Source organism: Phaenicophaeus curvirostris, chromosome 1 (assembly GCF_032191515.1).
Source record: "Phaenicophaeus curvirostris isolate KB17595 chromosome 1, BPBGC_Pcur_1.0, whole genome shotgun sequence".
Lineage (NCBI taxonomy): Eukaryota > Metazoa > Chordata > Aves > Cuculiformes > Cuculidae > Phaenicophaeus > Phaenicophaeus curvirostris.
Window position 1 is genome coordinate 60,076,457 of NC_091392.1, and position 24,025 is coordinate 60,100,481.

General features: G+C 37.9%; 1 protein-coding gene across 2 annotated transcripts in view; it reads left to right on the forward strand.

The window, feature by feature from the left end:
- SPIC (Spi-C transcription factor) overlaps positions 1 to 24,025 on the forward strand; it is a 29,728-nt gene continuing 5,703 nt past the window's right edge. The window contains exons 1-4 of one of the 2 annotated variants that reach the window (XM_069859278.1): positions 1 to 149; positions 12,157 to 12,220; positions 21,949 to 22,058; positions 23,696 to 23,808. In XM_069859278.1, the coding sequence (XP_069715379.1) occupies positions 86 to 149; positions 12,157 to 12,220; positions 21,949 to 22,058; positions 23,696 to 23,808 (351 nt within the window). In that variant the 5' untranslated portion in view covers positions 1 to 85. Of the gene's footprint in view, positions 150 to 12,156; positions 12,221 to 19,209; positions 19,835 to 21,321; positions 21,349 to 21,948; positions 22,059 to 23,695; positions 23,809 to 24,025 lie in introns of those variants that run through there. The other variant, XM_069859287.1, reaches the window with a different exon arrangement.

Sequence of the window (24,025 nt, forward strand, 5' to 3'; positions counted from 1 at the left end):
TTTCTCCTTCAGAAGAATTTTCTGCTAAGAGAAAAGTCAGTTTTCATTTGTAAAATTAAGTACCTTCAGTGTAAGAAAGGGTTACATGAGACCTCAAGGGCACATAAGGCAAGTGTCTGCTTTTCACCTCTCAAATACCCTAATTAAAGGTAAGACTAGAACTGTTTTCTTAGATGCCATTGTAGTATAGGTGTGTATGAGCGATTCTACCTACAGTTTATGACTGCTTTGTGCATGGGCCCTGTAACAAGCTCCCTTTAAGTGGTTCCTGTGGTTTCTGAACAGCTGCTGGACTCAGAGCACGTTTTTTTTTGAATAATTGTGGGACTTCAGGTACTGCAGTTACAGTGATCCACCTTTGCTAACATCTGATGCATTGTGCTATGAAAACTTTAGAAATTTTTAAGCATCAATCATTAGAATAATATCTTTATTCTTACAAGCAGTTGATGGAGAATTGTGTTAATTTGAATTATGACATCGTTTCATAATCTTGTATGCATCGGTCTTCAAAATATAATAATTTAATGATTTTCACATGACTTTTTGTGCTCATCTTTAAAACATCTGTTATTGTGATACTCAATGGTGCCCCAGCTTCCTGACCCATTCTCCTGTTTTAGCCCTTCTCCTACCTAGTATTGTGAAGCTCCTAACTTTGTGTTGTCTATTCTAGAAGATAATGTCAGGAAAATGGGCAGAACAAGGCAGATTTTTGACAGTTGTAAACTAGAATGTTCTCCGGTGAAACATCACTTTGTTGATACAGCTGCATTGCTGACTCTCAGGGGTTCAGAAGTAAGTAAATGTGATACGTTTGCTTGCAAATGTTTCTGATTGCCTCTCACGCTACATTTGAACAAATGTTCAGAGGGCTAATCGTTTTCCCAATGATGGGCTGACAGCATGGTTGCTTTTAAACACTTGGCTAAACCTTCAGTAATTTTGTCTACAACTGGTCTGTTTGTAATGGCTTGCATTTCTTATATATTATTTCTATGCACTACTGTAATTGCTTCACTTATGACTTAGATTTCTGAAAACTGGACTAATTGGCAACATATCAAGGTTGCAGCTACAGTCTCAACAGTTTCCCAGTGGCACGCTAAACTAAAAAACAACCAGCCAACAGATGATACATGCACCTGCGGCGTAAAAGCGAGAAACTGATAATTTGGTTCTAGTGCAGTATGTGAGTGCCACCAGGCTGTGGGGCTGTTGGCTCCCCAGAGATCTTGCAGCCTCTGCAGAGAGCAGGATACATCCTCATTTCCTGCTATCACCTCAGGTCTGGGCTTATTTTCACATACTAACTTTATAGTCTGGACAGGATATAGGACAAATTATTTCATAAGAGTAGGCCAGCCTAATGGTACATGCAAGAATTTGTATTGTGTACAGTTTGCTTTGTTGCATAAATATGTTTCAAGTGGTCTTCGTTCTGAAAATAGAAATAATTTGGGGATGAAAAGTCACCATATAGGTACTGATGCTGTTATCTGTCATTGGCGCACTTACAGTTTAAAGTTTTACTTACTTGGTGCAGGTGCAAATGTCTGTTTATTGTGCAAGCCACAGGCTTTTGTTTTTCTTGGTTTCATACCCTCAAAAAGATATTGTATTCACACAGACCTACCACCTTCTACACTGGCTTCCTCCATCTTTTGTAAAACTCCTATGGACCTCTCTTCTAGGCTCTTCTTTCTTCTACAGGTGGCATCTCCCCTACTTTTTTTCTTGTAAGGACTGAGTTGTGCACCTTTGTCTGACATCTGATCTTAAACTCACAGGGGTTAATGTGGGAGGGAATCTTTCCTTTACTTTTGAGGCAGTAGGTCTCATTCCTAAGTCAGTATTTCAAGAGGTTCATCTCTTGCTGGAAGAGCAATGCAGCTCATATGTAGACGTGGGCCTAAACCTTCTGTTTGCTGGAACTAAGCCTCAGGAGCAGATCTCTCTTCCAGGACTTCTTAATAGGGTAATTGACTTCTTTAATGATACAGTGAACTCAAATGAGCAGTAAGTGAGCCATATCATGAGCAGCAGTATTTTGATTCACCTACGGAGAAGCTGTGTAGTATACAAGGTCTGACACACACACACACAAAATATCCTGTAACTCTTTTTATTTAAATAACTAAGAAAATCAACCATGATCACCTTCAAAATTCAGAGTTCTGAGTTGACACACAGCTGCATACGATGCTACCAACATGCAAAGCAATTCTGCAGATCATTTTCTGAAGGGCTATTGAGGTTCTCCATCATTTTTGCTTTCACATCTTCTACCAACAAAAAGAAGGGTTATTTTGAGCACCAACTTGATCTTTGTGAAGAAGTGGAAATCGCAGGGAGCCAGGTCTGGCCAGTAGGATGGGCGCTCAAGCACAGTAATGTTGTTAGTAGCTAAAAACTGCTTCACAGATGGAGCGTTGTGGGCTGGCACATTGTCTTGATGTTAACTAACTCTTGCACTCTTGCACACTGACATTTTCCGACCAAGGATGAGAAGATGTGCATATTTGAACATGAGTCCGCTCATGCTAAGCAAAGTATTTGAGCTGAGCCTTGTCTTACTGTGACAAGTTGGAACATGTTCTATAACCATCTCTTTGTCCTTCCCTCCCACTCTTGGTTCCTGAGGGTTAGTCTCGATTTTTTTCTGTCACATCTCATATATGCTGGCTACAGCGATACAGAATGTCCATAACAAGTAGCTCTGCGTTATTTTGTCCGGATTTCTTGCCATGACTATATTTATATCCATAAAAGTATCTTAGCTCACAAAGTCACTCCTTTAAAGGACAGGGAAGGTCTCATGATTATGACCGGAGACAAAACCCAAATCCATTGATTTCAGGTAAGTTTTCGTCTTCCTGTTTCTCCTCGGTCAGAATAGAAATGGAAGGCGAAACTTCTGCAAGGTGGGGAGCAGGGAAGCACAGGAACAAAACAATCAAAAAAAAAGTTTATTGAAACATGCAAATAAAGAAGGACAAAGTCTAGAAGCCTTTTGTTGTCTCACAGCGATTTTGCCTGTGTTTATCACCGCATTATCCACTATCTACTGTCCTAATATATTGAATCTGAATATGCCTGTTAATACCTCCTTTAAGCCTTGAACTTTCTGATGGGAGTGACGGCCCTGTTGACAGTTTGTGAATAGCAATTTTGTTTTCTTCAGGGTATGAGTTGTCACCAAACCACTTATCTATTTATGGAAAACATTTTACTTTACATGCATGCATTTAAATTAGTAGTTCAAACGGTTCAAAAATTTCTTTTAAAAGCTTCGTGCTTCTTTGGTTTCTTATTATTAAAAAAAAAAGTAATTTGTTCAGAAACTGGAACAGTTATTGAACCCTATGTCACACTTCACTTTGCACTGCAAACAGTAACAATGTTTGCCTCATCATATGGTATTTCATCCTGTGTTAGACAAAATATGAAATTCCATTGATAAGAACTTACCTCTGCTCAGTCTCCACCAGCTATATGAAGAGATATCTTTATAGCAAAATGCAGTGCTTGTGAATGAATATTCTATGTCTGCACATACTAATTCAAAAAACTCTTGCTATTTTATGGCTAGATTATTAGTATTTTTAGAATGTTCAACCAATTTAGAACACGGGATAGAAGGAATCAAATAGATAATTTCTAGTCATTCACAATCACAAGCAAATACTTTTTAGATGTCCAGATCAGAGAAGTTCACAGCATTATCAACAAATACACTGAGAGCCAGAAAGCTTTTCTACACTTTACAACACATTAAAGACCTGTAGACTCAGCACATACCAAGGAAAAAGCAGGATCATCATAACCATAGGAAAAGGCAATCGATTTCAAAAGGCGTTGGTATTTTTCTCATGGATTTTGCCCAAGGCCTTTGAAGACAGCAGTTAGCTGTATTTGGGAAACATCCTGAGCAAACAGAAAACAACTTAAAGCTTCCTTTGCAAGAAATTAGAAACTTTATTTTCCAATTGCTAAACCCTACTTTCCATTGAAGCTTCCTAATTTCTGTGAAAACTTTCTGAACTTCTCTTGTGACCTTTCTGTGAGTTCATTTAATTCTCTGTGTGTTTGTCAGCTAAATTCACAGTTGTTCATGCTGTGTGTCACACATCACTGGGAATATCATAGGGAAGTGATTCAGAGATCAGTAGCAGCTACTTGTTGTGACAAGGGATAAACAAAAAGAGCAAAAGTTCTCATCAAAAGCAAGAAAAAAATCTGTGCTTTCAAAAGCTTCTTGCAATATTGTACTAAGATGTATAAACAACATTCATGCTATTTTAAACAGCTGTCTACAATCCCTACTAAAATTGATGCTTGGTAATGGTATATATAAAATTTACATAATACTTGGGCATGTGTAGTTTAACTGGAAATGAAGTAGCAAAATGGGAATGTATTCAGAGATTCATCAGATAACAGGCATTCTACACAAAAGTACTTCCGGTAGGACCAAAGACCAAATTTCTAATAACACAGTGTATTACTGGTGCAGAAAAAAGTATGATTTCAGAGAAATGATCTGGTTCTTTTGTTGGGTGACCACAAGAGAGGTTTTTCACTCAGGTACCCATTCTAACTAGCAAGATAGGCTGACTAATCTAGATTATCTGTCATTGATCTTTGCAAGGCAAATGTTCTACATTGACACAGAATTAGCACAATTATCAGTTGAGTTGCTATTAGCTTTGTACTCCTTCTTGCCAGACAAGGGCAATCAATCTACCTAAGTAGTACAAGGGCTATCTACTAACGTAGTACCTTGTAATTTCTGTATAAAAATACATTCTGTGTATTTTTTGTGTAATGATTGCATTTACTTCTTCATAAGAGTCTTAAAATAAAGCAACTATATCTGCTGAAATGCAGGATGTAGAAATCTCACTTTTGTTCTGCGAGAATAGTGTCACTATATGTTATCAAGTTTCAAGTTCTATTAAAAAAAAGAGGAACTTATTTTAATGTACATTCTGCTGAGTCATGTAAGCCTTCTAAATGTAGATTTACAATTGTTTCCTAGCATTCACATGAGAATTCCATACTTGCAACAGAATTTGATCAAAGCCGATGACTCTTTTTTTGGCTTATTTTCTTTACATTTGATACCTTTCATTTCTTGGTCTATGTCATTTCCACAAGCAAATGTTTTCTCATCAGTCTTTGTACTCTGAAACAGCAAAGAAAGAATTCCTGTGGGAAGAAAGGCCACTTGTGGGATTTATTATCACTTATGCTTAATATTTAACTATAGGCAAACAGTACAGAACAAGAGACAATCTGATGTCTTTGAAATTATGCATAGAGGAAAGTATTTTCAGAAATATATTCTGTTTTAAATTTTGCTTATAAAATAAAAAGACCTGATGTCTCTCTTTCCTCATTAGTATATAAATGGATCCTTTTTGCAGTATACATATCAAGATCTTCATGTCATATTTGTTTTAGAAGACCACGGACAGCTAGAAAATGAATCATAGAATCATAGAATGGTTTGAGTTGGAAGGGACCTTAAAGATAATCTAATTCCAAACCCCCTACCATGGGCACAGACACCTCCCACTAGACCAGGCTGCCCAAGGCCCCATCCAACCTGGCCTTGAACACCTCCAGGGATGAGGCAGCCACAGCTTCCCTGGGCAACCTGTGCCAGTGCCTCACCACTCACACAGTGAAGAACTTCCTCCCACTATCTAGTCTATATCTTCTCCTCTCCAGTTTATAGCCATTCCCCCTGGTCCTGTTGTGACATGCCTTTGTAAGAAGACCCTCCTCAGCTTTTCTGTAGCCCCTTCAGGCACTAGAAGGTCGCTATAAGGTCTCCTTGGACCCTTCTCTTCTCCAGGCTGAACAATCCCAACTCTCTCAGCTTGTCCTTATATGGCAGGTGCTCCAGTCTTCTGATCATCCATGTAGCCCTCCTCTGGACCCGTTCCACAAGTTACATATCCTTCTTACGTTGAGAATTCCAGAACTGGACACAGGACTCTAGATGGGCCTCACAAGAGTGGGCAGAATTACCTCCCTCAACCTGCTGACTACACTACTTTTGATGTAGCCCAGGATACAGTTGTCTTCCTGGGCTGTGAGCGTGCATTGCTGGCTCATGTCAAGGTTCTCATCAGCCAGCGCCGCTCTGTTCTGCTCCCTTGTCCCTGAGGACCACGTCCCAGGGCCCCTACTGACTAATTCTTTGAAGAACTGGAAGTCTGCTTTCCTGAAACTTAGGGTCCTGACTATACTCCTTGCCTGTCCCATATCCCTCAGGACCTTGAACTGCAGCAGTGCATGATCACTGCAGCTTAGGCTGCCTCTGATCTTGCTGTCACTGATGAGCTCAGGCCCAGTATTGCATCCCCTCGGTGTGGCTTAAGAAATGGTCTTCAATGCACTGTAGGAGTCTCCTGGATTGCCTACAGCTTGCCATGCCACTTTCCCAGCATATGTTAGAGTGGTTGAAGTTCCCCAGCAGTACAACAGCTTGCTAGCATGAAGCCTTCTGTAGCTGGAGGAAGAAGGCTTCATTGTTAGGCTCTTCTTGATCAGGTGGCCTGTAGTATACATGAACCACAAGGTTCCTTTTGCTGCCTTGGTCTTTTATTCTGACGCACAAACTTTCAAGCTGTCTGTGGCTACTCTTCAAAGATGGCTCTTCACACTCTATTTCATGATATAGAGGACAACGCCTCCACCCCTCCTTCCCATTCTGTCCCCTCTGAACAGCCTGTACCCATTGATAGCCACACTCAAGGAGTGGGACTCGTCACACCAGGTTTCAGTGATGGCACCGTGAAATGAGAACAGATGTGCCAAAGCTTTGGCTTTTTAGCCGCAGGTAGATCTCAAGCTCTAACTGCATCTCGTAATTAGCTGGAGTTTATATGAAAACTTAGGCCATTTAGTAATCCTAATTTCTCACATCCTGCTGCTGTGGCTGACTTTGCTTGGAAATTTATCTGCAAGCTCATCCCAAACACTTTTGCAAATGGAGCACTAGAAATATCTGCCACCTCTGACCTGTAAATGCTCCCAAAGATTCCACTTATCACAATTTTTTGAAGTATGTTTCATGTACTTTGTGTCTGTAATTGATCTGAGACTTTATTATTTTTGTCATTTTTAAAATAGAGATAAACATTGAGGATCTGAGAATTGAAGGAAAGGAATTTTTAGTTAGTTACATTTTTATACGAACTATACATTTTTTATACATCTCTCTGAGTCAAAATATTTTAAAATATATTAGGAAGAATTTATTATTGCTGTTAAAGCACATTCTGGTAAGAATCAAGAAGTCCCTTGTAAGTCCATCATTTTTATTTTTATAAAGGAACAACACTATGTTCTAAAGTCAGAAACTGGTAAAAACACAACCCTCCTGACTGTGCACACAGTGAAAACTACTTTAAGAGGATATTAAGATTACAAATGAAGTAATCAAAAATTAGTTACAAGATGCCAATAATATGGCAATATTAAGTTGACTGGTACATCTTTTATTTGCCTCAAGTGTGTTAGATAAATGTGTAAGTCTGTTATGGTACTATTTTGACAGGATCGCCAGCCATTTCTGCTGCAAGATCTTTTCTTCATTCAGTGCATGTGTGGGATAGTGTTCTTTTAGTGACTAACTAGCCAGTGGGATTTCTTTAGTGACTGCATCTCCAAGCCTTATTTACTACACAGTCAGATACTGCTTTCAAGAGATAGTTGCTAAACTCTTTATAGACTTTTTTTAACGCGTTCCTCATTACTGCATATGAATGCTATAGAAGCATTATGACATATGTATTCATAAGAGCATTGTATTGAGAAGATACTTTTATTGTTCTTGCTTTACAGATGAAGGCAAAAAGAGATTAAATTAAAGAATGACCTCTGTGTCATTTCTTGTATTCGGTATAAGATACCAAACAACTCATGGCTTTGAGAGTTCAGCATTTGTGGGTAGCTTGTGGGCTCAGACCACTGCTCAGTGACTACAGTTGCAGCTGACACTGCTCAGCATTTCTGCAAATCAGATGTAGGGTCCCAAGTCAGAAAACCTGAAAACAAGGAACATACAGTAAGTGATCACCTGCGAAAGTTGTTCAAAGGGACTTGCCTAGCATCATTTGGGAACTCTGTGGTAGACGCGGGGTCAGAACCCACTTCTTCAGCTGCTTTAATTTTAAGAGCATCCTCTCTCTTCCTTATTCACTAGATAGCTTGTAACTTCTGCAAAAGATGCACCAGGGCTTCTGCAAATGACAGTATCATTTACTGAACAGCCCCAGTTTACCATTAGAGCAAGGTTTATTTCATGCATAGGAAAAATAGTAGGATCCTTCAGAGGAACATATTAAAACATGCAGCCAGGGAGGAGGGAAAGGAGAAGATTTTGTTTTGATATTGCTATTTTTTGTCTTTAGAATTCTTCCTTGTTCTTCTGAAAGAGGGACCCTCTCCCCCACTTTCAAATTCCTCAATTAACAAAAATAGTCTTTGGAAAAATCCTGGCATAAAAAATCCCTTTAGTCTGCCACCTGCATCTCTACCATTTGAGTTAACTGCTCAGCCAATGACAATAGCAGGTTATTATTGTCCTATGTCAGCAGAGAATTTAATGGAGGCATTAAGAGGCCAGGTAAAATCTTGGTTTCCACTGTAGTCTTGGGGGTTTGGAGTAAGAAGAAGACACTGGTCCTCCCCCCTCCATCCTCAAGCTTGCCTTCTCTCCCCCCTATCTTTCACAAGATAGTCTTCCCTCTCCCTTTTTTTTGACTTCTATTCCTCTTCCCCTCCTCAATACAGCATACATTAGCACAGGCTTCTCATCCCTGATCATACTGTCTTCATCCGCACCCCACAAAATTAGTCAAGATTCTGTTATGAATCTTAGCCTTCCTTTTGTGTTCTTGCCAAATATGTTCCAATTGTCTTTCCTCATATCCTTGTAAAATTTCTTTCTGGCACCTCTCCCCACCACTTCACTGAATACACTGGAACTCGGAGCCAGTGTCTGTGCAATCATCCTCCATTTCTCATGACCTCCAGCTCCCAGTCTCACTTTCCAGCATCTTCTGCTCTTCTGCAGCTTCCTTCTTATACCTCCCCTGGAGTTTTGTTTAGCAGTTGCTGGTACTGCTTCCTCCCAAATTCAGTTCTTCTGTGTGTGCATTCCAGTCAAGCAACTACATGTCCATGAAGTTTCAGTGCTGCCTAGATGGTGGTAGAAGAAAAGTTGATCTGAAAGAGCACGAAAAAGAGAGTTCTCGCACAGCTAGTGCTCATACATGTCCTGGTACAAAGCTTCAGTTACAGGACAAGTCCTGTTTTACCCCTGCAATACCTGTTCACAGCATGTGCTGGAGGAATAGTACATGCCCAAACCAGTGCTTGGGAAGAAGGTGGGCAGGAAAGAACATCCACCGGCCCAGGGTCCTTCAGCTTCAGATGCTAAAGTATAAAAATTCGTTGAGCATAAGTGAAGAATTTCAGTGTCTTGCAATGTAATCTAAATTCAAGTGAGTTTTTATGGAAGAAAAAAACCCACATCCCTAACACAAACAGTACCACACCTGTGAGATTCTCTCTGTCTCATCAACAGCATAATCAAACAGTCCTGAAGATTTTTTTTTTTAAGGACAATGTAGTTCCACTTGCCATGTATTTCAGCTAACAATGTTGAACAAATGTTCAACCTGAGGCACACAGTGGCATAAAAACATAACATCTACCCAGCTGTTTCTGTCATGATTAGCATTTATGGACCTTTCTGAATGTGTATTTTGAATCAACCTTGAAAGTAGACAAGACTTACAGATTATTACCACATTGTACTAACTATTCAAGTGGTCCAGGCATGTTAAGTACATATTTATTTTTAAGTTAAACTGTGCTTCTGATTAGGCATGAATTTAAGACCACATCTGAATACTTTCTAGAACTGGATGCCTAGCTCTGAATATGTTTGAACTGATCTTTAAAGAAGTGACTTCAGATTAAACCTTTTGTATCTTTATTCTACATTCTTGTATATGACTGAATTAAGCAGTTAGCTCACCAACAGCTTAACTACAATTTAATAGAACAAGCAACCAGAAGCCTTAGCTTATAAACCCACAATTTCCCTTTGCAATTCACTTCACATATTTTTCATGTTTCTTTATCAGGTACATCCTAGAAGATCTGAGTGAGCTAGACTTGCTGAGATCATGTTGTAGGTGTGGGTTGGGGAATTCCATGGAAGACATTTACAGCACATAAGTACAGCTAGGTGTTGCATAAATGTCAGATCTCTTGCTTCTTTTTTGAATTAAATGCTAGTTCAAGATGCATTAATCTAGCCATCTTCTGTTGTAGGTGTCTCTTAAAGGAATTATTTGATTCTGTGGACTTCTGTGGCTCATGAGTGAAAGTGGAAATGGCAACAAGTCAAAAAAAAATTCCTAATTTTTTATCTTAACTGTTAACTTTTGCACTTATATTTCACTTTTCTAGCCACTTACCCAATAGAATGTTGGAAAAAAAAACCTCATAGACAAGTTATTTATTAGATTTTACCATTTCTTTCACCTCAAAAAGAAATTGTAAAGAGTGTGATGAAACAGAAGCCACTACAAAAAGACAGTTTCATTTGCAATTTAAAACAAAAAAACACTCCACTTCAGCAAATTCTCTTTCAAAATTGATTCCAAGCCAGGAAACAATGTTACCGACATACCTCCTACCCTACCATCAAGATACAGTTTGTAAAAATCCCCAAAGCCTAAATGCTTCTTCAGCACTTCACTGATAATATAGGAAGCGTTTATTCACTAGCCCTAGCACTTTATGCCCACATAACTGTTTGCCTCGTCAAAGCATAAACCCCCACTATTTGAGACAGCTGTTTTTCAGTCACCCTCAGAGTATAGCAGCAAGAGGAATTCTTTTTTAAAAGAATTTCCTTTACCACTCTGCAGTTCCTTAAAATGTATTTCTTTTATCTAGAATTCTGGCAGAAATCTGACCTCATTCTGCTCCTTCAATAAAAACAGAATTGGCTGGGTTTTTTTTTTAATATAACAAATATAACACCAAGAATGACTTTAAATAGTTTTTGTATTTTATCTACTTTTTTTCAACAGTATTTGGCTGTAGGGTCAGACATGTTTTCATGTCTCCAACTACACTAGATCTACTGGCTACCTCTCACAACTTTTTATTACTATCTTCATCCCAAACAGATTCCTTCCTTTCAGATGACCTCTTTTCAAGTCTTCGCTGTATGTTTTCCACCTCAGCCCTGTGTAGGAAACATTTATTAAGCTCCCTGGTGGAACTTTATATAGATGTCTATCCCCACAAATTGTCATTTTGTCAGAGGTTCAAACTGCTACGCTTTTGGTGGTTGCATGCTTAAATATTTTCTTAACTTTGTGATACCAGTCATGTAGTGTGGTAATAACTTATGGAAAATATGTCAAAATATGATCACACATTTTGCCTTAATAGAGAAAATAAGAGCATACTCACTTTGCAATGCATCTGCCTGGGAAAGGCAGTTGGCCGTCCTGTTGCACATTGCAGAATTTTGGCTAGCCTGTCAAGGTATATATACATTATATTTATTTAAGACAAAAGTACCCGCAGCAGAATTAGCTGAAGGAAAATTCCTATGGAACATTTAATCTTTTGATTGAAAGCCACAAATTATTTCTATTTTCAGTTTTCAGGAGTTAATGCCAATGTAGATTTTTCTTGTCTAGTTCTTGGTCTGCTGATGAAATTGCATATTTTCCATGAAACTTGGTGGATATTTTGTTAGGAATATTTTCCTCCGATTTAAAGTGGAAATTTATTTCTGTTCTAGTGTCTCAGATTGTTTCTGCCCTATTTTAAAGTTATAAATGCAATGCATACACTTTATAGACCTTATACCATTGTCCTGTAGAGTGTTTAATTTCATTGAAGGTAAAGGTCAGTTTGTATTCTTATAATGAAAAAAGCACCTTGTATTCTTATAATGTATAATATTGGTATTTTCATAAATAGCATATTCATTATTTCTATTCTCTAGCTCAACAGACTTGGGAATCCCAGGTTTACAGAGGATTTAAAGATAATTTGGGGCCTGCTTAATAATAGATGTTGATTTTAATTCTTATTTAACAGCTGCAGATGTGGTCCTTCAGGAGATGCTTACATGGTATGTCTCCCTGAACCTGGTATGTATTTTGTCTTAAAAACATTAGGATTGCATTACATTTATAGTATTTGCTTCTATATAAATCTGCTATAGGTCTTCTACGTATTCCATTTGGTTTTTTTTTTTATCTGCTACACAATTTCTAAGGCCTTCTGTTCCTTTTTGATCGATTCTCTGTTGTTTATTTCTAATTACATCTGGTTTGTGGTAACTATCATGATCATATCCAAAACCTTGGTGTGGGTCCTTTACAGTCAACCTGTTCTGCGGCTTGATAATAGCTATCAAAAATTATTCTGCTTTTTTTATATGAAGGTCAGAATAAAAAAATAATGGAAGCAGATATGTTAGTCATTTCAACCGTTCTTGTCTTCTTAAGTCTTGTTCTTAAATGCTGCCTCCCCCAGCTCACAGCTAAAGTGGAACACACTTTGCAGTACCTACATACTCTGTTTTTTGAACACAAAATTAGTCCCCCACAACAATTCCAAGTTCTTGCAGTGCAGCCAGCAACCACACATGCTTTTATTGGTTTTCTTAGAAGGCCTATATATACTCTGAGAATGTTTTCTTTTCTCAAATAGCAGCTCCCTGAGATTTGTTTCTAGGCTCTACCTGCAAGTATTATAATCAGGCAATGGTTTTGCACTCTTATACAACCTGAGCTAGAAGGCACAGTTCTGCAGTTGCCTAATTCTGTAAGCATTTAATTTCATCAATACCTCTGCAGTTGTCTTTCAAGATCTCTAGATAATTAGACATCTGAATGTAATGCAAAAACATGTTAAGGGTCACCATGTGTAACATCCTGGCATTCCCCAAACATTTATGGCTTAAGAAATTCAATAATATACCCATATTTATTAGCCCTGAGTAGTTTGTCCTCCTATTTCTTTTTTTAAAGTTCTTTTTTCTTAGTTTCTGCAACATCCTGTAAATAACTGATGTCTTTTGTAAATCAACAATTTGTCATGTGATGTATGTATCCTTTACAGGTTGAGTACTTGCCTCCTGTGGTGTCCCTTCTAACACAAGGACTGTATTAGAACTGTAGTTTATCTTAAGTCATACTCTGTAATTTAAGATCAACTTAATAGATTTCTGCCATCCCCACTTAATTTTTTCCAGGTTGAAGGTGCAATGCTGGTTTTATGCATATCAACAAATGACCCAGTCTGATTAGATCAGTGCCTTCCATCTTCCTAATGCTGCTCAGGATTCAGATGTGCTGCACTTTTTTCGTGTCTGAGTTCCCCTGCATCGTCCAAGCTGGCAGCTTTTTCTAGATCATTCCTACCACTAATGAAAGACCTTTCATCTCATTTGATTTCAGACACTTCATTTTAAAATGTGAGAAAGAGCTACCACTTTTTACTGTTGCAGTTCAGTGGCTCGAATGGTTGCTTTGGAAATAAGATTTTTGGAAACAACTTTTTCAATGGTTAGTGGAGATTCAAAGTTAGATGTCCACTGAGGCACAGCTTCAAGGTGAAAAAGTGTCGTAGCCTGAATTCAACTAACAGGTCAACTGTTCAGGGCCTTTGCCTGAATGGCAGAGAACATGACGTCAAACTCCTGAAACCAAGGAGGCAACAGAATCCACATCACTGCTGTCTGGGGCAGCGCTGCAGTCATTCAGGCAGCATGCACACCACTGTCCTATTTCCCAGAGGGGCTTTAAAAGTAAAAAGGGACTGGGATTTCAGACAGTCTGTTTCTTACTAGCTAGGTAAAGTGATTTTACTTTCCTGCATGGTGCTGCAGCTGCTGGTTTGATTCTGAACTACAAAGCTGCCTCTAGAATCCTCAGAGAAGAGTAAAATATTGCATTCTGGAGACATCTAAAGTATGTGTATTTCAGTACCTAAATTGTAAAGTCTGCTTTTCATTGACCTGGCCATAAGCCTACACCATGGAAAGACAGGGTTTCTACATTCTAATATGGTTGCAGATGCTACAGTAGCTATTGTATCTTATCAACTTTTTCAAAATGGACACATGTTCTTCCAGACATTCTTCAGTGTTCAAAAAGCTCTGTCACCAAGTCTTAGTATTTGTCAAATCTCACCTTTATGATTTAGGGGGAATGGGACTGAAATGGGGTAATGAATTAATCCTGAATTATCTAAATGCCTTTTGAATCTAAAGGCATGTTCCTTCCACAAGTAGCTCACTTACTTGGAAAGTAATTAGTTTTTATTTGGCTCCCCTAGTTTCACCAGTAAGGGCTATTAAAATACTGTATTCTTCTCTCTAGATGCTTTCTTGTTAAGTAAAATACTTCCATTTTTACCCTTATTAAGCTCACCTCTTAATGACAGTCTTTTCTTTATCTGTTCTTTATCTTATGAAGTGCTTTCATTTTGTTATTCCTGTCTTACTCTGACAGTTTTCCACTGAAGTATTATTGACTTACAAGTATTTTTGTTCTCCTGTTATTTAAGGGTGTACTTATTATACCTGTACATTAATCAAAGTAATTATTTCATATTTCACTTTAAAATCTTCTTTTAGTTACAGCTGGGTTTTTTTCCCCCCCAATGTGCTTTTTGTTATTAGTTCCTTGTGCTTCTGTTGTGGTTTCTGGTTTTCTGTCTTCAAGGGGCTTCCCAGCAGAAAGTCACTTCCTTTGTTTATATGGAGTCAAAGAAGCAGCTTCCCAAGAAGCTCTGCTGACACAGACAACTTGTCCAATATATTGGGTTGATTTGTAAATTGGGGGCTTTAGATGTGGGTTTTCCATTGAAAGCTGATCTGCCCACTCATGCAGCTTTAGCCTTCGTGCTGCACTTCACTTCTCTTTTTAGGCCCCAGAAGAGGTAATTAATGTTTAGACCTAACCTCTGCAAAGATTTATCCTAATACCTAGTTTTATGACTGAAACTTTGATGGTTCTAAGTGGAATATGTTACAGATGTAAAACTAGTCAAGGAAATGTACCTTTTAATATTGGAGCGTAAGTTCTTAAAAGAGAAAAACATTAAGATGCAAACATATCAACGGTTCCATTTATATCCTTTACATTAACATAAACGCATATAATTCTGAAATAGTCTAAGATGAGAGAATCTTCTTAAGAAATAGCAAGAGATTTTTTCTTTGGACCTGTGAAGTCTAGCAAATTATTAACACTAAAAGGATTAAAGCATTTTAAAAGTAAAATATTCTAAAGGAATATTAAAATTAAAAACCTGATTCTGAGATGGGAATCCCAATATGGTATGCAAAGGTTTCACTTTCAAAATTCAGAAAATTAGTCTGATTGAGATAATTGCTCATTTTAGGCTTAAAATTCAACTTGCAAAACATTTTCAATATCTTTTTTTTTTTCTTAAGAAGAGAAAAATCTTCATGCGTAAGATATGCTTGGAGATAGTGGCTGGGCTCTTTTTAAAAAAATATTGCCCTGTAAGTAACTATAAAGAGTTCTTATAAGGATTAAAATGGAAAAATACCACTCTCTCTATTTAATGAACTGTAATGCTTTATAAGTTAGCCAAAGAATTAAAACAAATCAGGAAGCTGGGGAAGAATGTGCAACATTAGTGCTGGCACAGCAAGTTTCCCCTTACTGTACTGAAAATAATACTAGTGGCAACTATGAGCCAGATACTCTGTACAAACCATCGGTGTTCCTTTGGCTTTAATGGCTCTATACCTATTTCTGTCAGCTAGGGAATCAGTACTATAACTCCAACAGTTATAGTAAAAGTCTATGTTTTGGATTGCAGAGTTTGACACTTGTAAAACTCTTTGTAAGGCAAGTGAAGAATTTGAACTTATGGTACCTTCTTGATTTGAATGAAGGGTTGTGTTTGTTGAAATGCATAAACTGAAGTTTTCCTCCAAAAATGGAATTGTTAGACCCAGGTTCATCATCTGATTTGCTTATATGATATGGTGCCATTATTGGGATCTTTTTTGGTTTTATGTCCCCTTTCAGATTTTTTCCTGTATGTATTCTACACTAAATTATCTGACCAAAATAATGGTAAACAATAGTACTTAGCCTGGTACTAAGCAGCATTTATTTCCTTTTTCTGCTTGTTTGGTGTCTGGGTTTTTTTAAATGAGAGTTTTCACTGTATTCCAGGTCTGGGAATGTGAATTCAGGCATTTTTCTGAGCCTGCTAATTTGAAGTTCATATTGCAGAATGATTCATTGTGGAATATATATCACCACGTTCTACACGTAAAAGAACAGAGCACTCCATGTGGTGATCTTTGTTCTTACTGTGAGAGAAAAGGCTGCTTCCTTGCTGTCAGAAACTTCTCAGTTTGTTTTGAACCTTGAGTGGAGAGGACCAGACGCATCATAATAACAGAGATTTGAAAGTTCACTGCTCAACACTGTTAGACCACAGTGGTGACCACAAGCAGGTTATCTCTCAATCCTTGTACTTTCAGGGAAACAGCATCTTCACTTGTGCCATTGCTGTGAACCTACACCCATGAGGATTCACAACAAAGTTTATTACAGAGCTGCATGATTAGAAGAGGGATGGCAAAAGGTTCTGTCAAGGGACAGAACAAGTATGTAAGCACAGAAGCTTTCTGTGGCTGTCACATTCATTAGTTTCTGATTTTCTCAAGACTGTTGAGCTGATACACACCTGTTCTGTATGGACAAATGACTCCCTGGAACAGAATGATTTCTACAATTAGTTGGGTTGTTTTTTTTCCTATGAAGTGTCTTCTAATGTGAGTGGTCTATCTGTGTTATTTGGGCAGTTACCAATTGTCTGACATTCAAAAAGACTCTGAGAAAGATACAAGTGCATGTTGAGAAAAATAACCATTTTGCATTCCTTTAGGAAGAGAGAGACTGATTTTTATTCTACATTTGAACAGTGCATTATGCAAGCATCCTTATGCTTTCTTGAGTCCTCCAACAAGTGTTGTAATACATTATTTAGTTCTGTCTTTTTTTCAAAGAGAGGTGAAAATGCTTCTTCTGTACTATTACTATGAACTGGCTTTGAGTGCCAAGCAAGGATGAAGGAAAGTTCTGAAACTTAAACAATCTGTTCCAACAAACTGTTGTTTGAAGTTTATTTTTAAAACATGGAGGAAGGAGAAGAGCTTAATGTTGTGGTTTCTAACTGATATTCAAATTTTTATATCAGGCACGTCAATTGTTCAAGACATTAAAATGAGAATAGTAAGTTCTCTTTCTCCGACTTGTATCTGGAATCCATCTTCCCATGCAACGCAAAAATCAAAGCAGGCTTTCTCCTATAATAGCAAGGAGTGAGTAGTCAGTGTTAGCTGATACTATGTCCTGAGCTGTAGCATACTCTGCCTCTTCTGAACTCTTACAGGCTCTTACTCTTCCAGAGAGGTACCCTGAGCCCTCTCTGAGCTTGTGACAGGCCAAAGTTATAATGTACAAACAGGTTACAGAGTTTAAATCTATCCTATCAAGACAGCTCTTGTTGTGTGCTTGTGCATCTTCCCATCTCCTCTGAAAACTAGACTTTTGCTGACCTGTCTAGTGGAGTAGCCTCTTATCTGAAATAAAAATGTTCTGATGAAGCATTTTGGTTTGGGAAGATTGATAGTTTTAATGGTCTTCCAACCATTAGCTTTAATCTTTCAACCTTCACCCTCTTTCACTACTGGGGTGTGTTGGACCCAGCCAGCTGCCACTCCCACACAGCTGCTCCCACACATTGGGAATTTAACTTAATTTATTGCCGTAATATATTTAGTTGCTGATTTGGGTATTGGGAAGGAAAGAAGACAAACATTAAAAATCTTTCCTTCCCCTTTCCCAGGCTCAGCTGCACATCCACTCAACATCTCCTCCCCTCTTGTTATCTCTCAGGTTACGCTCAGTCCCTTCAGTGAGGTGATGGGGACAGGGGACTAGGGTCAAGTTTCTCTCTGCCTTTCCTTATTTCTCACCCATTTCTTCCACTGCTGCTTCCTTCTTACTTGTTTCCTGTGATCCATTGTGGGCCTTCCATAAGCCACAGTCCCTTTGGGATGTACCTGCTCAGTCATGGAACACCTCCAACTCCTTTGACCTTGTTGACCCTTCACACCCTTGTTTCTCTCTTTGTTCCCTCCTGTGTTCCTTCCCAGGTTTGTCTTCTCACCTTTGGCATTTTCTGCCCTTTCCTCTCAGTATGCTTTCACAGAGGTGACGCACACATCTGATGGGGTCTGCTTTGTCACGTGGTGGGTTTTCTCCAGAGCTAGCTGGAATTAGCTGTGACCAGCACAGGACAGCCCTAACCTCCTCTGCAGGGGCCACCTCTGCAGTTTCATGGCCCAGATAAGTGAGGAGCACAGGAGGGCAGAACAGTAACTGCCCAGCTTCAGGCAGAGATGTAAGTGTAAGCAGGTCAGCTTGCATCATCAGAGAGCCTGTTAGCACATAATTTATCAGAAAGGAACCCCGGAGGAACCTTGAAGCTAATTCATAGTTATAAATCTGATACATACTTCTACTTCGGGAAAGAACTGAACCATGAAACCTATGCTTTCTGTACTACAAAGTAAAGTTAACTGTATGTGGAAAGAAAGTTAGTTATGTAATGATATATTGGCCTAGAATTCAGTGCTGAGCCACATTTTGATGTTTTAAGAGCACAGCTGCCGGTTAATTTTCCTTTTCAAGCCAAGTCATGCTAGAGAAGTACCACATAACAGAACCTGTAGTTCCAAAAAGCTACATACATGTGTTAATATGTTTCACTAAACAAAATGCTTTCTAAAACTTCATGGTACAAATTTTTAAAAGCCAGCTTGTGTCAGAAACCAGCAGATAATAGTTGATGTTAACACTGGTTTCAGATTGCTTCCACTCAGCATTCACAGTCAGGCTAATCTATGACTATGGCTATGGTTATTGATTGAGGGAGTATAGATAAACATTGTAAGAAGTAATCACTATTTTACATCAGCTTCACGGCAAATGCTGAGGAAATTGTGTTAGATCAGCCTCTGAAAGAGTTGTCTGCAAAGAGGTACAGCACAGCATAGGTTATGTCAGCAATAGGTTTTGTACTGAAAAACATAGAGTTCTTATCCTGTAGGATGTAACATCAGGGCTTGTAGCTGCTCAGAAAGAGTGTGGCAACTCAGTGACTACAGTGAATCTTTACTGAATGCTTTAGTAAATGCTCTAGAGCTGGGCCTGGGCTAGAAACATAAGCTTTGAAGCAGAGTTCTGAGACTCCCTCAAACACTTATTTTGGAGTCTGGTTTGGTCTGCTGCTTACACTGAGCTGAGCAGAAGGTTCAGCTAAAACGTCAAGGCCCGCTGCAGTCTATATGGAACAGATGAGGGATGTAGATTTTTGCCCTAGACACGTAATACCAGTGATGGGTTTATTAGGATGTGCCATAGCCAAAAGGAATCTCTCTCAGTGCCTAGAGTTTGCATGCCTTGGACAATATTTAAAACATTAAATTTTAATTTAGATTAGTATAAATCACCCTTCTTTTGTGCAGAATGAGGGGCCATGCTAGCAGTACTATACCTTTACTCTCAGAAAAATCCCTAGACAAAACACTTCCCTAAAATCAGCTATTTAATGCAACCCCTTTGCCAGCCCATTGCTGTGGGAACTCAGTCTTTCATTTATTTATGAAACCAAGCAGTTTCTTGTGTTGCGTGTGTGGTTGAAACTCTAGGTAAGTCTTCAGACTTTTTTTTATACTTACTTAAGGTGTGATTTTTTTTCTTTCATGGTATGAATTCAGCTATGTAAATCATATGACTATTCAACAGTACCTTGATGATACTTATATGTTTTTAGGCTTTGAAAGGCATGAACAGCGATTGTAGATGTTCCATCAAGGTTACCAAGCATCAGTTTGGAGTTTGTGTTAGACAAAAGCAATTTAAGGAAAGTGAGTTACTTAGTATTAGGGGAATACTAAGTGAGGATCTTTACAAAGGAGATTCACGCCTTTAATTTCTACAGCTCTGCACCCCAAGAACCTGTGGCCACCATTGCATTAATGTGGCCCACTCTGGTTAGAATAAAATTAGATGGGTTTATCAAAATACTTGCTGAACTAAAGTCAAAAAGAATAATGCCATCGACTTCAGGGATGTCAATGTACTGAATCACCAGGAATTCACCATATTTGCTTGGTCATTAAGATTTTAAAAAGCTTTTACAAATTTTGATAGCACTTTAGAAAATACTTATCTAAGGCATAATTACCAGGTTAGAACATTCTTGGTGAGACTTGAATACAACTCTTTCTCGTTTGTATTTATGTTTATGCATCTTGTCTCTTCTTTGCTTTTTAAAATGTCAGACACCAATTTTGCATCTGCTGAAATTACTGACAAAATTTCCTATACTCTCAATAGATTACAATCAAGCCTTTAATGAGTAAAATATTGATGAATACATTATTATCATCATTAATATTATTTTTACAATTCTTACTATTTTTGCAATTTTGGAACAATAATGTAAATAAGAACAGGAAAAAAATGCAAGGCAACAAAACCTGGTCATTATAATCTATAACAAATCAACCTGTAACAAATAAAAAAGAAGTACTAAGAAATTGTTTCTAAGTAAATCTGTATAAGGAATAAATTCCATGTTAAATTGATCAAAAATGTGAATATTTTCACTGCTTATTAAACAATCAAATTTGCTTCTAGATCTCACAATTAGTCTCAGAGTTTACATATAATCTTATACAGTCATAGGCTTCATTATGGAAAAAAGCCCTAAGTTTGTTTCAACAATGTCTGAAAAGAAAAAGGACTGAAACACTTGGATTTGTTCAGATCTGTGTTTTCTTTGGGAAGTTATTAGCTGTGCTAAGATTGTCTGTCAACAATAACACATTTTTGCTTCATAATGTTTGTAAAATATATGTTTACAATAATTTGAAAGTCTCACTATCAGTAAAACTGGAAACTTCAGTAATGAAAAATAGTTAAACCCCCAAAATACAATGTTGTAAGTATGTAATTTCATTAAAATACCGCTTCCCAGTCCTAAAATACTTTAATCTGTATTATTAAATATATTTTATTCCATCACTGGAAATAATGTGAAGATATTTCATGTAATTAATTTTATTTATACTGAAAGAATTATTGTTTATTTTGAAATATACAATTTAAAACTATTGTTTATTTTAAACAGGATTCAAATTTTGGTCTCTAAATAATGGTAAGTCTGAAGTGCCTTTATTGTCTTCCATCACCAAGTGCTTCAAATATGCTACAGAAAACTATCAGGCAAACTCAGAACCCAGGGTATAGTTACAGCTTTTTAGAATAAGTTGTCCTAAAATGACAGTGAACAGTTTTCTGGAAATCTACACCTGGTTTCCTATACTGGCCTGGTATAATATTTTCTCTGCCTAACTACTTCATAACTTGTGCATGTCATGTCAATGTTATTGAATGATAATTTTGGCTTCATAAATTATGTTACACAAGTGATACATACCTCTGTATTACATACTATAAAACACTCCAATATCAGAAACACCCTTTATGTAAACTTCTGCTGCAAATTAAGGAAATGAACCTTGAAACATTTGCACGAGTGAGTAATGTTACCCATGTGAGTTGTCCCATTGACCTCAAAGAGACTTCTCAAAGGAGTGAGAACTTTCTCACAATAGTAAACGATGATGGTAATGCCTCAGTGCCTGCAAGATACGTTTTCCAGGAGGATGTGCATTCTATATTATCACTGTATTTATTTGGAATTTTCTGACTGACAGTTGAAAGGACCAGCCTGGTCTTTTCTGGCTCCTGACAGAAAAATGTTCTTGCAGAGTTTTCCTGACCAAGACGTACTGGGCCAGGCTTTTGAAGATGCACTAGAAGTACTACAGCAGCACTCTGACAGAGAAATGCATTATTCACCAGGTAAAAAAAAAATGACCATTGTTTCGTTTGATTTACTACTTTGTATTTTTACAGGAAAGTACATCTTGAAGCACATAGGTGGAAAAGTAATTTCCCAAAGGTGGATTAATGGATAGCAGAGGGATCTGATGGGAAGATGGAAAGAAGGAAGAATATTTGGAGGGTTTCTGCCCCTCCATTAGCATTGCCCAGTGTGGCATCCATCTTCCCTGTCACAGACAGCGCAGGGAAACTTTTGGACAATCCCCCTCTACCTTCCTCCTAGTAATAGCCGAGGTGCATTGAGTTCAGCTTTCCTATAATCAGAGGATATATGACAGCAGTGCAACAACCATTTTCCAGTTTTAATGTTTCAGCTGAAAAATACCCCTCTGTTATGCTGTGAATACACTCATATAACAATGAATTTCAGTGAAAAATAAAGGAAAAAAGTACCAAGAACCCAACTGATGAAATAAATTTCTGCAATTGCTTTTTTACACTAAAATATAGATTCTATTTTTTTATATATGCAGAAAAAAATTGTTGGATTCTGGATAATGAATAGAAAAGTGATTTTTTGGCCTTAGAAGTGTTCTACTATACAAAACTTAAAATACAGGCAAGCTATACATTGTTCCAGTTTGGGCATGGTTTTGGCAGTTAAATTACTATAAAATTTAAAATCTGCGTTGGATGCTTTACATTGTAAATAGAAATGAAAGGAAAGTAAAATTGAAGGCTATATTACAAACCTTCTAAGTCCAGAACAAAATATCTACTGTCTTCTGTGTAGAATGCATTTCATACAAGGAAGTTTATTTACAAGTTATCTGTTATATCCTGAAATGTAAATAAGACCAATTAGGCCTTATCTCCATCTGTTGTTAGTAAATTTTTGTCTCCACTGGACAAGTAATTTGCACATGCTGAAGAACCCACTATGTATAATTACTTGCAATCTTCCTGTATCTGATGTGCAGAAGAGAGGTATTAAACACTTGCAACTCAGTGCTTAGTACGTTCCACAGCTGCACTTGCATTTCCACTTTCAGTAGATGCACCCTCAAAAATCTTCTTCTGACAACCTGCAGTGTGTAATTTATTGAACGTGCTTCAGTGCACTGTTCTCCTCTGCTTCTTTTAAACATCCTAAGGAACTGGGTTCCTTCTGTGTTCATCTTTCAGATACTCTGATGCTCCTTCACTTGGATTAGAGACTCTGACTCACGTTGTATTAATGGCCTGCAAAAGAACTGTGTGCCATTCCCTTCTGCTTTCTGATACATGCATTATAATAGTCTATAATTGTCCCATTCATTGTTTGGTGATCTGTTTGGCCCTCCTTTTCCTATTAACCAAACTATTTCACGATACTGTGAAATATCTGACATTTTATCTTAACAAATATTGCATTCCATTGTGAAGACAAACAAAACCAGCCTAAGGGTTTGATTAGCAGTAACAGTACAGATTATGTTGGATAACTTACTGATACGACATCTTGGCTCTGAAGGATTTATTATCTAGAAGGCAGCCATAGGATAAATGCTTTTGACAGATCCAGCAGCACATTAGGCTGTTTGCCACTGGGTTTTTTTTCTCTTCTTCTCTCCCTTGCATTTACTCAATTTTTGCTCCGTTCTCCTGATTCTCAGGTTATAAAAATTGTCTGACTATGATCAACCATCACCACCACTGCCGATCAAGTCCCAGCTACTCTGCAGCACCATCTACGGAGGACCAAGGGTATAGCTGGAGAAATGTGGTTGTAAGTGAAACGATTACCACTAGCAGACCCAGACGTAAATGGAAAATTGGCTGCGCATTTGTGATTTCTAAGGCAAATAGTTATGCTAACTCTAACAGAAATTCAGTCTGGGCAGGAATGACTCAGATGAAACTGCCTCGGGAAATATTTGGAAAACGTGTTTAGTAGTGTTTTTCTAGGATTCATGCTCCTCTGTGGTTCATCACCCAATATGACA